Source organism: Pleurodeles waltl, chromosome 3_1 (genome assembly GCF_031143425.1).
Source record: "Pleurodeles waltl isolate 20211129_DDA chromosome 3_1, aPleWal1.hap1.20221129, whole genome shotgun sequence".
Lineage (NCBI taxonomy): Eukaryota > Metazoa > Chordata > Amphibia > Caudata > Salamandridae > Pleurodeles > Pleurodeles waltl.
Window position 1 is genome coordinate 749,048,668 of NC_090440.1, and position 15,466 is coordinate 749,064,133.

At 42.3% G+C, this 15,466-nt stretch overlaps 1 protein-coding gene across 9 annotated transcripts in view; it reads left to right on the forward strand.

Moving 5' to 3' along the window:
• Positions 1-15,466, forward strand: part of KIAA1549L (KIAA1549 like) — a 526,680-nt gene that overhangs the window by 290,661 nt on the left and 220,553 nt on the right. For all 9 annotated transcript variants that reach the window (XM_069223533.1, XM_069223534.1, XM_069223535.1 and 6 more), the window contains 2 exons: positions 8,157-8,319; positions 14,773-14,832. In XM_069223533.1, coding sequence (XP_069079634.1) covers positions 8,157-8,319; positions 14,773-14,832 — 223 coding nt within the window. The remainder of the gene's footprint in view (positions 1-8,156; positions 8,320-14,772; positions 14,833-15,466) is intronic.

Here is a 15,466-nt window from a genome sequence, read left to right on the forward strand (position 1 = left end):
ATTGACTCTCTTTTCACGCGATGCCACCTTGTATGAACACACGCTTATGCTTCTTGATCTAACACGGTTGGTACTTGAAAACAATGTGTTCTTACATAATGGTAATTGGTACCGACAAAGCCAGGGGGTAGCGATGGGTGCTAAATTCTCTCCATCATATGCCAACCTGTACATGGGACAGTTTGAAAAAATTCACCTTTGGTCCAAATGCCCGGCACACATCAATCAACACATTCTGTTTTGGGGAAGGTACATTGACGATATTCTCACTATTTGGACAGGCAGTATTTCTGATCTAGACACATTCATAGTTCATCTCAACAACAATGACTTCAATCTAACCTTCACACATAAGACAGATCGCACCCAAATTGAATTTCTGGATCTTCTTCTATATACTACCGACAACAGAATTACCTCCAGGCTGTACAGAAAACCAACAGCCTGCAACTCTATCCTACATGCGCAGAGTGCCCATCCCTTGACACAAATTAAAGCAATTCCATATGGGGAAATGATTAGAGTTCGTCGTAACTGTACCAATACTGACATCTTCAAAGATGAACTCAAGAAGCTAACACACCGTTTCCAAGCACGGGGGTACTCTGAGAAGCTCATCTCAACGGCTACCAAACGGGTTTCCAATATTAATCAACACTCGCTTCTCATAAGGGGCTCAAAAAGAACGTCCAAAACATCTAACAAACGTCCCGTTTCCTTCATCACTCAGTATAGCCCTGCCAGCAAAACTGTACTTCACATCCTCAAACGACACTGGCACCTACTACTCCTTGACTCAGGTCTTAGAAACTACATCAACAGCTCACCTACCATGACGCATAGCAGGGGACGCACCCTTAGGAACATCTTATGCCCTAGCTTTCTCATGCCCCATACAGAGACACACCCCCCAACTTGGTTTCCTACGAAACCCAATGGATTCTTCAAATGTGGGGGCTGTATTTCCTGCCAAATGGCTCTCAACAGAACTACTTCTTTCTCCTACAATATTAAGACGGTCTACAATGTCAGGAGCTTTATCAATTGTAATACTAGATACACAGTATACTGTATCATCTGTGCATGTGGCCGCATCTATATCGGCAGTACTATACGGCCACTCAAAGAACAGGTTCAGGAACATATTAGGGCTATCAGAAACAACAACAATGCATACCCGCTGGCTGTTCATTTCAACACCTCACATGGTGAGAGGGACATCCTCAACATCAAATTTCACGGAATTGCTCAGGTCACAGGATCACCTAGACTGGGTGACAGAACCAGGGACCTCCGCAAGTGCGAGGCCAAATGGATTCTCAAACTCCGTGCAGTTGAATTTGGACTCAACACTGACCACGAACTGCATTTTTTCCTCACGTAAAATGTGTTTACCATCAATGCTATGTTTCTGTGTTTATTACTTTTTTGTTTGTACTATGTAATATACATGACTGTAACTTTCACAATACTTGTTGCGCATTGCCATATCCTGGCATCGGCTCTACACAGAAAGTGACCACATTTATGTACACACTGCACCCTATGCTTTGATTGACTCAGAGAAACCTGGCCTGGAATATCTCAACATTGTTGTGTCTACCATCAGTTTGAATTGCTTTTCCTAACTTGTCTATAACCACGGAACTTACAAACTCTTCCAATGTGTTTCGCTGTTGCTTTTACTACATTACTCTATGTCTAATATTGAATAACCACCCTAGATGACATGACACCTGTACACAATATGTTTCCTACACAGCTCAGCAGTACTCACGGGCTGTATATATGTTCTTTAATTTCCTTAACTGTATTAATCCCTTAATACATATACGTTTCCACATTGTCGGGTGATACTCTCGGTGTTTTACACACACCACACTCTTTAACTATCCTCACTTCTTTAAAACTACATTACATACTATCCTCTTTCCCTTCTTCACTGCTTCTGTTTGTCCACTTACATTGACTTCTGTTGGTCCACTTACATTGAGTTGTTCTTTCATATTCTTTCCTGTAATTTCATTTTTTATAGTCATCTCTCAGTCTTTTCTACTATATTTCTAATGCATTCGTATCCTTCCCAATATGGCCGCCTACGTTCCCTTCCTTCTTCCCGTGGTTTTAGCCACCCACCTCCCTACAACTGTTTAGCCCAGTCCCTCTTCTATTTCTACCCGTTCTGATTGAGTTCAAAACGAACGCGCGTCGTTGAGCTACTCGCCAAATTAGAAACTCCCGGACCAACATTCAGGTAATCAGGACCCTCCCAACGTGGCTCATACTACTGGGGGGTTCTTTTTCACTATTTTCCACTCACCATACTTAGATAAATAGTATTATGCAAACCGACTTTCGTACACGCTACAACTCGGTCATTGGCATATTCAATTGACATACAAGCAAGCTTTTTGCTTTTACTTTCCAAGGTGTTGTTACCTACTCTTATGCAACGGAGGCTTACTCCAGTGTTTAATGTTGATGAATCTGCCCGGCTTTCACTTTAAGTCTACGGACACGCTGACACCTAATGCCTTACATTGGCTCAGTCTTATTATTTTTTCAGGGCATGGATAATATTACCTCGCGCTTATATATTAGCGCAACATTGCGCCTTACCAGCAATCGAGCTTTTTCGATCTAATTTTTCAAACTATTCTACGCCGCAAGCCATTTTTGGAGATTCCAACCCCTACAACCTCTTTGACAACAATTCTGTTTACCAAATTAGGTTACATTTTGGGCTTATCAGGGCTGTGATATCACCGTATACTCGACCACTGGAAATCTTCATTTCTACATTTACTGAATTTACTGTCTTCTTGTGCCTCTGGCCGGACGGGCCCAGGTATGGTTTTCCATGACTTACCTTTGTAGCAATTTCTATATTACCCCACATCACGTTTTCCTCCCCCTCTTCTTTCCCCTTTTCTGAACTCTTTCCCTTTCCGGCTACCTTGCCACTCTCTCTGAGCGCTGTCTCGGGCCAAACCCTCTCATGTGGTACTATACTTTACTCTACCAACATAATCACTGTTGTCACTATGGTAACCTTACCTGTTTGCTTTCTATCTTACTGATGTTTGGGTTCACTTCACGATATATTCACCATATTCGTAGGCATACAAAATAGACGCGTCGCACCGAACTCACTGCACACAGTCTTTGCTTTAACTCGCACTTGTGTTTGGATCAACATAACAGCATCCATTTTTTGCCGTGCCGCATGACTGTTTTCTCACTTGCATCTAATCGCGCATGCATCTTTTTCATTGATGATTACGGGTTTAACATACATTGTAAAATTTTGTAAATTTCATATATTCAGACCAACTGTATATATTGGTATATTTTTATTACTTCTTCACAGCCTTGATAAAGTCACTTGTGTGACGAAACACGTGTTGGCTGTTTCCTGTAAGACGACACAAACCTAAACCTGTGAATAAAGACTCTACCTTTAACACCTATCCGGAATCATCGCTTTACTCTTCGCCTTTGGATTCGTTGTACTTGGGCTCTACTTTCATCCCATGAACATTGTTGAACTTTTACTTCTCTGTGTGCCTTGGTCTACCTGTACTTACAATATTTTGGGACAGTATTTTATGCTGTACCTGCAAAATGGAAAAAAAAATCAGTAATACAATCACAATTCAAGTTAATTCCCATTCCCATTCTGAACAGTAAACTGGTAGCTTTCTTTTTTTATTACAGTACTTTACTCCTATTTTACTGCATGGTGTTTACCACATAACAGTGATTACCCACTGTTAGAAATGGGGTCTTTGTTTGGCAGTCAGGTTACCCCCTGTCCAAGCAAGGACTCTCACATTAGTCAGGATAAAGGAGAATCACCCTCCTTAACCCCCACTCATCCCCTTGGTAGCTAGGCACAAGGAGGAAGGCTTAACTTCAGAGTTCTAGGTGTAAAGTATTTGTACCAATACACACACTAACTTAATGAAAACACTACAAAATGACACAACACAGGTTTAGAAAAATAGGAAACATTTATCTAAACAAAACAAGACCAAAACAACAAAAATCCAACATACACAAGTCAAGTAATTCATTTTAAAATCAAGAGAGTCTTAAATCCTTTTGTAAACAGATAAAGCACTGTTAGCATTGAAAAGTACCTGGGTAACATCAAAATAACATACACAGGCGAGTGTGCGTCGAAAAAGGTAAGTGGTGCATCGATTTCTCACCCACAAGATAGACCATTCGCCGTTTCTCCTTTTCCGGTCAGGTCAGCGTGTGTCATTTTTTATCTCCGCAGGAGAGCGATCCTGCGATCCGGCAAGCACGCAGGTCCGGGCAGGTATTGTGTCATTTTTCCGTGCCCAGCAAGGTTTGCATCGAAAATCCTGCCACACGGTATTAGCAAAACCGCGCTGTGCGGGTTGCGATGTTACCAGCCTCCGTTAGCGGTGTAGCGCATTGTTTCTCCAGCCGCATGCGTCCATCTTCCAGCCGCGCTGCAGGTGGTGCGTCGGTTTCAGCTGCGAAGCCAGCGGCGCGTAGTTTTTTCAGCCACAGATCGGAGCTGGTCGATCTTTTCTTTGCATGGCGGTCAGTGCATGGATTTCTCACTCTTGGGCTGCCAGCTTCTCCTTTCAGGGTCCCAGGAACTGGATGGGCACCTCTTGGCAGAGTAGGAGTCTCTCCAGAGACTCCAGGTGCTGGCAGAGAGAAGTCTTTGCTGTCCCTGAGACTTCAAACTACAGGAGGCAAGCTCTAAATCAAGCACTTGGAGAGTTCTTCACAAGAAGGAAGGCAACACAAAGTCCAGTCTTTGTCCTCTAGCACAGGCAGAAGCAGCAACTACAGGAGGGCTCCAAAAAGCACAGTCACAGGCAGGGCAACTCTTCCTCAGCTCTTCAGCTCTTCTCCAGGCAGGGTTCCTCTTGGTTTCCAGAAGTGTTCTAAAGTCTGTGGTTTTGGGTGCCCTTCTTATATGCATTTTGCCCTTTGAAGTAGTCTTACTTCAAAGAAAAGTCTTTCTTGTTTGTGAAATCCTGCCTTGCCCAGGCCAGGCCCCAGAAACACACCAGGGGGTTGGGGACTGCATTGTGTGAGGGCAGGCATCACCCTTTCAGGTGTAAGTGACCACTCCTCCCCTCCCTCCTAGCACAGATGGCTCATCAGGAAATGCAGACTACACCCCAGCTCCCTTTGTGTCACTGTCTAATGAGAAGTGCAACCAGCCCAACTGTCAAACTGACCCAGACAGGGAATCCACAAACAGGCAGAGTCACAGAAATGGTTTAAGCAAGAAAATGCTCACTTTCTAAAAGTGGCATTTTCAAACACACAATCTTAAAATCAACTTTACTAAAAGATGTATTTTTAAATTGTGAGCTCGGAGACCCCAAACTCCACATATCTATCTGCTCCCAAAGGGAATCTACACTTGAATCATATTTAAAGGTAGCCCCCCATGTTAACCTATGAGAGGGACAGGCCTTGCAACAGTGAAAAACGAATTTAGCAGTATTTCACTGTGAGGACATATAAAACACATTACTATATGTCCTACCTTAACCATACACTGCACCCTGTCCTTGGGGCTACCTAGGGCCTACCTTAGGGGTGTCTTACATGTAAGAAAAGGGAAGGTTTAGGTCTGGCAGATGGGTACACTTGCAAAGTCGAATTTACAGTTTGTAACTGCACACACAGACACTGCAGTGGCAGGTCTGAGACATGATTACAGAGCTACTAATGTGGGTGGCACAACCAGTGTTGCAGCCCACTAGTAGCATTTGATTTACAGGCCCTGGGCACCTCTAGTGCACTCTACTAGGGACTTACTAGTAAATCAAATATGCCAATCATGGATAATCCAATCAACCATACAATTTACACAGAGAGCATATGCACTTTAGCACTTGCCAGCAGTGGTAAATTGCTCAGAGTTCAAAAGCCAACAGCAACAGGTCAGAAAAAACAGGAGGCAGGAGGCAAAACAATTGGGTATGACCCTGCATAAGGGAAAAAGTCCAACAGTGAGTCACACTGATCGCACTGATTTTCAGGGTAGGAGTTTCTCCTGAGTTGTAAAATCAGCGTGAACTGCATCACGCGTCGCGCAGAGGGTGCTAACTTCTTTCTGCCGCTCGAGTAGATTTTCTACTCGAGCAGCAGCTTCCTCAATGTGAGCAGCAGCTTTCTTATCACAAGCAGTCGCTGCCTACTGCGACCACTCATGTTCAGATATCTCATTCGTGCACACCAACTTAACTTTAGCGAATGCGAGCGAAAGAAAAAACTCCACTCCGTGTCACTTCGTGGAGTTTTTCAGAACTCTACTCTCCGTGTGGAGTGGGAAAAACTCCACAAACTCTGCTGGCAGAGCGGAATTCTCCACCCACCCCTAGTGATTACCAAGCCGTGAACTTTTTTTTTTGTATAATTTCTAAAGAAAACATATTTTTCTTTTTTAAATGAATGAAGAAAAAGTTTGGACGTTTTGGTGACATTACTGATGAGTGAAACCCATGATAAGTAGAAATACAGGGTGCAACCTATTAATCTCACAGCTTTTGAGACCGTGAAACTATAAATTTGTAGGGGCCAAAGGGAGTGAGGTCCAGCTTGCATTTTGGCAGCTGTGGAAAAAACACATAAGATGATCAGAATGCAAAGAATCTGGGGTAAAGTTGTCTGTAATTAGATTCCTTACACCTTGATTTTGTGATTCGCAAAAATGTGCAATTAGGTCAGTTGTATGCTTGAAAATACAATACACATCCTTAGCTGGAAACTAAGGATGACCGTTATATAACTATTTACAGTTAATTACGTTGAATGTAATATGTTGAGTTCAAGAGACTTCTGTTTCACGTAGTATTTTGAGTTCAAGAGATTTATTGCATTTTACCCCTTTCTCCTTCATCTAACTTAGTAATTAACAGTCCTGTTGGCACAGAAGAGCTATGACTCCCGATGTCCAATCAATGCTACGGTCACATCAGTCGACATCTGCCAGTTCTCATATTCTAAGAGACAATCATACCAAACAAGCATTTCCAATGCAATGGGTCTCAAGTTTGCTCAAGTTAAAGCTATTAGCATTGTAAAATCCTAACTGGACTTTTCTTGCCACATAAATTGAAAATAAAAAGTAAAACAGTTGACATAAGCAAGCCAATTCAAAGTGCCTCGGCTGCCATGAGCATGAGCGTGAAGGAGAAACATAAAAGGAAAAAGAAGTTTGCTCGCAGTCAAACGTATCGACAAACATGCAATTATCCATGTAACAGGGTGGATGGTGAAGGCAGTAACAAAAACTGCTCCAAGGAGGAACAAACATAAAGCATTTACCAAAGATAACTACAAATTTTTGAAAGGCAATCCCAAGAACGAGTGATGGTGATGTACGCTTGCGCACGCGACCTAAAAACATCCCACCTCCTGCTGTTGAAGAGGAGAAGAACATCAGGCCCTCTTCGGCTTCTGCATGCAATGAAAAGGAAGTTGTGGCTTATGCTACAGAGTTAGACAGTACCACGTGAGGGTAGAGGAGTGATGAATCAAGTAACGCCTCTGTGCTGCTTCCATGGCTTCAGGCAGAAACAGTAAAGAGTGGAGGAGGCATTAGAAATGTCTTAATGCTTCCCGTTCCAGGATGTCTGATGTGCATCCGTCAATGCAAGTCTGAAAAAATTAGTAAGGTATGCAGAATATCAACACATTTGGTCGTATGTAATACTGGTTTTCAGGCTAGGACTCATATTTAGCAAATCAGTCAGTTTTTCAATGGGTTTTTGTTTATGAAAGACCTTCAGCTAAAATGTCATTTTGGTGTCACTCTGGAGAAAGGCACTTACTGAGACACTTCATTTAATGTAAACCTCCGGACATCTCCGCCAGTAAAGGCGTGTAAAGGTGTGTACCAGTAGAAAATGTTAACAAATTTGATATACGTTTGGAGTTTCCAACAATCATGGAACAAAATGTGGATGTTCCTCAGCCATAAGGAGGGTTCACTAATCCATTGGCAAGTTTAGAAATACTTTGGTTTCAAAAGCCTTATATATTGTTACATACATTTTCCCTGCTACTAATATAATTGCTAAGTGTTGACATGCGACACTCATGATCTTCTAGGTGAAGCCAATTTCCTTTTTTTCTACTTTTCTATTTAGATTGTGGGTACATCACTCCAAGCCAACATACTGACTTTGACTTACGCAGCGAGCAACAGCACTGGACTTATGAATGGCACGGTTTCCAGCAGGCTGCTCAACTTGCTGTCTGCGGAGGAGATCTGGCTGTACCTTGGGTACCCCCCGAAGACCATTGCGGAAGGTGCGTATTTTTTTCGGGGCATTAATGCGATAACAACTGCCATATTATAATATTACAGTGCAGAGAGTGCAGAGTTTATGTCATAACTAATGAATATTAAGACTGTTATTAAACGTGGAGCTTGGTATTGGTGATACCAAGAAGCAGAAAGAGGGTCTTTCATATTATGAAATATACATTTTAATTTAAATTATAAGCCATGGTTCTTCCTAAGTAAAGTCAGTCCTTGATGGAGATTTCTTAACCTTCGGTGTTCAGTTCTTTCCATTCTCAAGGACCTCCTGTTCCCATTCTTAGTTTCTTCATCTTTCCACATTGTTGCAGTACCCAATGATTTGTTCCCATCCCCTCACGCTACTTACAAATCAGAAGCTGCTATGGAATTTCAGTACTCCCGCAGATGTCATGATGTGCCCAATCTTTCTAATTCATGAAGGCAAAATTGCAAATCACTACTGTTCATGCTGAATTTTACACAAAGAGGGTCTTGTAGAGTGGTGCAATAATGAATTGCTTCTTACCATTTAAAGAGTGGTGTGATTACTATGTTGTCACACGTTATACACATTTATACAGCATACATGGAAATTGATAGTCCAGGATATGCTCAATAGCATTTTACTCTAGCCACCTCTGAAGGATGAAGCACTGAAACAGTCCTATTTGTAAACCAGCCTGACATTTTCTGGTAGCATAACAAAAATGTGCATTGTTTGTAGAGCACGGATCCCTTTCATGGAGTTATTGCATCTCTTATATTGATGAAAAAAGGCGTGGAATCATTTTATAGCACTGTTTATTTTTTATATCACTTAGTAGAAACTAAAACAAGCAGTGTCTGCAATGGTTCAAATATAATACCTAGTTATCTAAAACTGGTTAACTTTAATGTTGATTCACTGGAGACGGCTCAGTTCAAGTATCTGTGCAGTGTGTGTTTACAGGGGAAGAGTTATGCCTATCCAAGACAGTGTTGCCCAAAGCACCCTGGTGGTCATCCGAGTGGTTGGTTGTGCCTGAGAATGGGAGACTTTTTTAGAAAAATATGGTCTAGTTAAGATACTTCTTTGACATGAAGGAGGAGTTTGTATATACAAAATATAGTTGAATATCATAATAGTGTGGTTGTCTGCCTGTAAAAGTATTGAACTCACAGTAGTGACTACCACTATATTGTCAAGGTAAGCATATATAGAGAAGTATGATTTATGAAAGAAAATGGGTTATTGGTTAAGGAGGGTGGGGGTGTGAAGCATGGATGTCAATTCACCAAAATGCCAGGGGTAGTGGAAGTGATATCACATGCCCTTTGACCTCCACTTTCACTCACACACATTTACACATACACACACATTCACACATACACATACTCTCTCACATAAACATACTCTCACCCACAAGCACGCAAACAACATACATTTAAAAGCATTTTTACTTACCTCAGCTGCCATGGAAGGGCATATTCCCAGTTAATTGTATCCCATTTTTATTACTCTAATAGTGATTTCACTATTAGGGTAATAAAAATGAACAGAAAACAAACAGGAGTGGAGCCCCAACTGAAGTCCTTAAGGAAGAGCTGACACTGTGTTCCTGGGACTGAGTTTGTTACCTCTGACGCCAGGGGTCGCAAAGGCAGTGCCAGGGGTCTCAACGGGCAAGCCAGGGGTTGCAACTGTGACCCTGGTGAATCCTAAATGACGTCCTTGTGTTGAAGCTCATTTCAGGCAAGAACTTAATCATTGTCAGGGTGAACCGCAAAAAAGTCACTAAACCCTATGGTAGCTCAAAAGCAGTCACCCTTAACTTAGAGGCAATGTGTAAAGTATTTATGCAGCACATGAGCAGTAATAAAGTGCAAACACATCACAAGAAAAGTCCCAAACAAACGTACTGACACCAAATAGATTTTAGTATATACAATTATACCAGGATGACAAAAGTCCAATCAGCACTACTAGAGATATTCAGTTTTGAAGTTTTTTGTGAAAATAGGACATAAAGGGGCAAAGCACTGCTCGTGGTCATCTGGTCGCCCCTGACCAGGGCAAAGTCCCAACTTCAGGTCGACTGTAATGTAGTGCATGAAGAATTCCATTCATGCTGGAGGTGGTTGCGGGGAGGAAGCTGAGCTTCGCGGCTGGTCATTGCTGTAGCGCAAAGTGCAGTTCTCGAGTTGCCCATCGTTGCTGGCTGTTGCTGTTGATGCGACAAGCAGGTCTCTGACGTTTCGCGCAGGTGATAATTGCAGTCGGCAGAGTTAGAGCATTAACAGACCCATTCACAGTTGTGAGGAGCCGAAACTTCAAGATGTTCACCTTTTCTTCCAGAGAGCTGAAACGTCAAGATTTGCACCTTTGCTTCCTGAGTAGTACATCCTGAGCTGGCCAAGGGTCCAGGATCTGGGGAAGCACCTTTAGAGGATCTTGGACTCACTCCAGCAGAGGACAGCAAGGCTCAGGCATGTCCAGGAAGATCCAGTTGCAGCAAGTCAGCTGGGAGGTTGCAGGGAGTTCTCCGAAACTTGTGTCCCTGTAGCTCACGCAGGAGGTCAGCCGCAAGACCACTGGTTAGGCTGGAATTAAGGCAAACAGGTCCATTCTTCCTTCCCAGATTGCAAAGCAGTCCTCCAAGAATCAGAGCAGCCCTCTGGCAGCAGATCAGTCCTTCTTTAACTTCCACAAGTCCTGGAAGGTTCTGATGAGTGGCTCCGGAGGCCCAATAGTTATACTTGTTGCTTTTGTGTGGGGGCATTCCTTGTCCTCCCCCACATTTCGTTCTGGGAAGTTCTTCCATTCCCCTGTAAAGGCTCCAAACTGTCTGCGGTTGAAAAAAGGCAGGGCAAGCCTGATGTCAGATTCCTTTGTATGTGCAGGAGGAAAAGCCCTTTGAAGTGTAAGGTGGCCTGTGTACAGCCCCTCCTAAACATCTTGCCTGGATGACCCATCCAGCACACATCTAACCCCGGTTTGGGTATATTGTCTGGAGGCAATACAATACACAAACCCTGACAGCAGGGCCATTCACATTCATGTGACCTAGGACCCTAGCAGAAGTCACAAATGGTTGGGACAAGAAAGTACAACTTTCTAAAAATGGCATTTTTCTAACTGTTACTTAAAATCTGACTCTATCATCAAAGAGGATTTTAATTTACAATTCATTTGAGTGTAAACATTATAGCTCTATCTGCTCCAATCAAAAATTATGACTTGCTTCCATGCTTGAAGGAGAAAGCACAAGCACCTTCGCACTGGTTAGCAGTCTTAAGGTGCCCAGAATCCTAAAACTAATAAAAACTAAATTAACAAAACAGGAGGAGTGAATTCAAATAGTATGAGGGAATACCATGCTGAGGATGTCAAGTCTACTAATTTACTATTTCAGACTGCATATATATCTTGATGATATAGTGGTTGCCCAGTGCCCAGTGGCATAGCGAAACTTGAGGGGGTCCCTCTGCATAGTATATGGAGGGACACCCTCTCCGGACTCACTCAGGAGGTGTTAGGCCAGTGTACTGTGCTGAGGGGGGCTCCTGGAGCGAAGGGCCCCAGCATCACAGATGCTAAGGGAGTCTTTGTGCAAAATGTATGCAGGTCGATATTTGACTATGATAATGTGCTGTAACACAAATGTGTATAATATCTATTTGAGGATGTTGATACTTAATACTACAGTACTGGCTGATGGAGATTTTAGTGCAAGGAGCGAGTTATAGTTACCTTAGGGCACTAGTTTTAGTTACTTGAAAGAACCCTAACTATAACTGCTGCATTTCTATGGTTTTGTATGAGTAAATTCAGAACCTAACTATAACGTCCCTGTAACCTTTGTTTTTTTCAGTGAAAAAAAAAATGAGTTTTCATTAACTGTCTCCCTTGTCCCAGTGGCTAAGCTTCCTATTGTCTCTCTAGGCCATTTGTATGCGTTTACAAATGGGTCTATTTGTACTTCATACAGCTGTTTCCCACTCTTCAGAACTGCCAACCTACAAAATAATTTCACCATATGAGGAAGGGGTGGTGTCTCGTGCCTCAAGCTACCTAAGAGGCACTCTGCTCTCCACAGCTCCTCCCATGCCCCTCCCACCCAAAAAACTAAATGTCACTGGTCACGATGCCTATAAGGCTGTCAATTTTTACAAACTGGATAGAATATGCAGCAAATGTAACGTGTATTGTTTTCACAAATAGGAAATGAAATACTGAGCAATTAGAAAAATAATTGTGGTTTGGAGCAAACAGTTTATGAGGTGCCAAAATATTGGTTATAAGCCTCTAGCAAGTTATAGGTTAAACCTGAAATTATAGTTCTACACCCTAGCATGGGTGCAGATTTCTGAATTCAGAAAATAGTTCCAAGGTTACTCCTGGAACCCTGGCACCTCCTGGAAAACATTTGAAAATTGGCACCGGTGACTGCGGTAACATTTCTGAATGCACATTGTATATAGGGTACACACGGTGGAGAAATGCCATCAGATTTATGCATGGGTACTTTTAATCTGGATAAAGGATAATTGAACCCCAGTAGCTCTCCATCTCTAGGTATGAACACAGTACACAAATCCAGTTGCCCAGAGGTATATGACACGTAGTACACTTATCTGAATGTCTGGCAGAAACTGTAACAGCATCGGATAAAATAAAACTTTTGGAAGTCCAGCAGGACTTTTGTGAGTAATTCCAGTTGTAATGTTCCTCTGTTGTGGAGAGACTCATGCATCTAAATATCTTAAAGGAAGCGCTGGTCTTCCAAACTGTTATTCCAGGGGAGTTCACCATCTTCAACGTGACTTGAGATAGTTCTATTGTGGTTTAAAATAGTTTTGCTTATGTCAATCTCCAGAATATTTCAGATAATGACACATACATGCCAACATTTTGGAATCAAGAAAGGGGGATATTTTGGAGAAAAATCGAGGGAATGTATTTTCCCCATTGACTTCCATTGAAGCCGTTGTCGATGTCCTTGGATGTTTTCGATCCCCTTAATGGGAATCAGCTGCATACAGCCTCCAAAACAGAGCTGGAAAGCTGAACAGTGAAGAGCTTTCCAGCTGTCTTTCCTGACTACTGTGTGATTGCGGGTCCCCACCAGGGGGCCGGGTGAAGGTAGCTGAAGATGTGTGACACACGGGGGCACCATGTTATCAGTCCTTTTCTGTGTGTCTCTCTCCTAATGTTCTTGTCTCCCATTTTAACTGCATCACCATGTCACTGTCTCCCCATGTCAGTGTCTCATCTTGTCCATGTCTGCCGGTATTTGTGCCTGTGTTCAGTGTCCCTTTTCCCAGTCTCTGTTTGCTACAGTATTTGTGCTTCTCAATGTCTGTGTATCCCAGTAGTTGTGTTTCCCTGAATTTCCGCTTCGCTGTAGCTGCTTCTTACCATGTCTGCTCCTTCCCTTGTCAGTTTCCCAGTGCCCATGTTTCCAATGTGCTGTGTCTGGAACTGATAACGCAATAACAATGGGATTACAGGAACTCATTGGCTATGTAGCATTGTTCAATGAAAACTACATATAACTGATAAGACACCCTGAATAATATATTCTCCTTTGGCACAAATGCATAAGCATTGATTGACAGTGGAATACATTGTTCCTTGTCCTCCTGTTTCTTTTACTGATCATGCTATGCACTGGACAGACATCTTTGTAATGTGTTTTACCGGGTCAAGGTATTGTATTGTAACATGTATAAAGCGCTTACTCGCCCTAAGTGGTGGCACCAAAGTACCTGCCTACATGCACACCACGCTACACAGTGTAGGGTGCGTACTTGGAAGGGAGTCATCTTTGTTTTTTGAGTCTATGTGGGAAGAGTTTCCATGTTGTGCTTGATTACCCCCCAAGGTGCTGTTATTGAAATATTGTACGATGTAGCGCTTAACAGTGTAGTGGACAAAGAGGTATTGGTATTTCTTATGTTTATAATACACTTAGCTGGTTACTGTACTGTGTTGTCCAATCTGGGATATTTTGGTTAAAACTTGAATTTTGGGTACGACATGAAAGGTTCAACTGAAGAAACGTTTTCTATTGTGCACTACAATTATAGTAGCAGGAATTACATGTGTCATAATGTCATGGGTCTGAAAATGACCTCCTCATCCACAGCAATAACTTAGTCATGCGCTGAACCCACGTAAAAAAAAACTAGGCAAGGAACACATTGATGTTCATGAAAGGTGGTTATAAAGAGCGGCATCTCCAAACCTTTTTTTCAAAACTGTTTGTAGGTTGGTTCTAAATGTTATGATTATACAAAACTCTGTTCTCAATGCAATGCTGTGTGCAACGTTAACACCTCTTACTACAGGATCTTAAGATTGAGCTACACTAATTGTAATCCATGCACGTGTACTGATGAATCTCATTATTGATCATGTACTCTCATGAGTCTTTAAGACTTTATGTAACATAATATCACTCACCTTTCTGTCATAGCCTTGAAGTACCCTGTCCTCTCAACTGAAGATTCCACCAGACCCTACTGGGTGTACACAGGTAAGGCTTTACACTGGCAATTTTATGTCAATCCTTTTGATTCTATATAATTCTCTACGGGAATGGTGCATTGAAACATCTCATGAACCCATAGCTTGATGCATAGCTAACATCAGAAACAGCACTGGTTAGCTAAATGTTACAGATGATAGAGGAACAGCTATATTATTTCAAGACTCCACAAAATTTGTTTGAGGTCAATCCTAACATGTCTGATCAGAATCAATCAATTGTATATCCTTTTCAGCATATTTAATAAGTCATGTTCGATTATATTATCTGTCATTTCTGGGCTGATCACAAGTCGGTGGTAATCCCGCTTTGACGTATTACCACAGTTTCTCCCTGAATGAGGAGTCCCACGAGGAATGCCGCACGTCGGAAGTGTTTCGCCCTGACATTTCACATGCTGGACATTCAGCTGGAAAGCAGGAGTTCGTCTGGAAGTAGGTGAAATGTATGAGTTAAAAACAGCCCTAAAATGATGAATAACACATGGGATTTGTCACAAACACAATTGCTATGTGTTATTTTCCATTCAAGATTTGAAAACTCGTGACGGCTAGGTTCACATACGGTAACGGTAATACAGACCCCATTACTTCCGTTCTACTCATGATCAGCTTCACGGTGC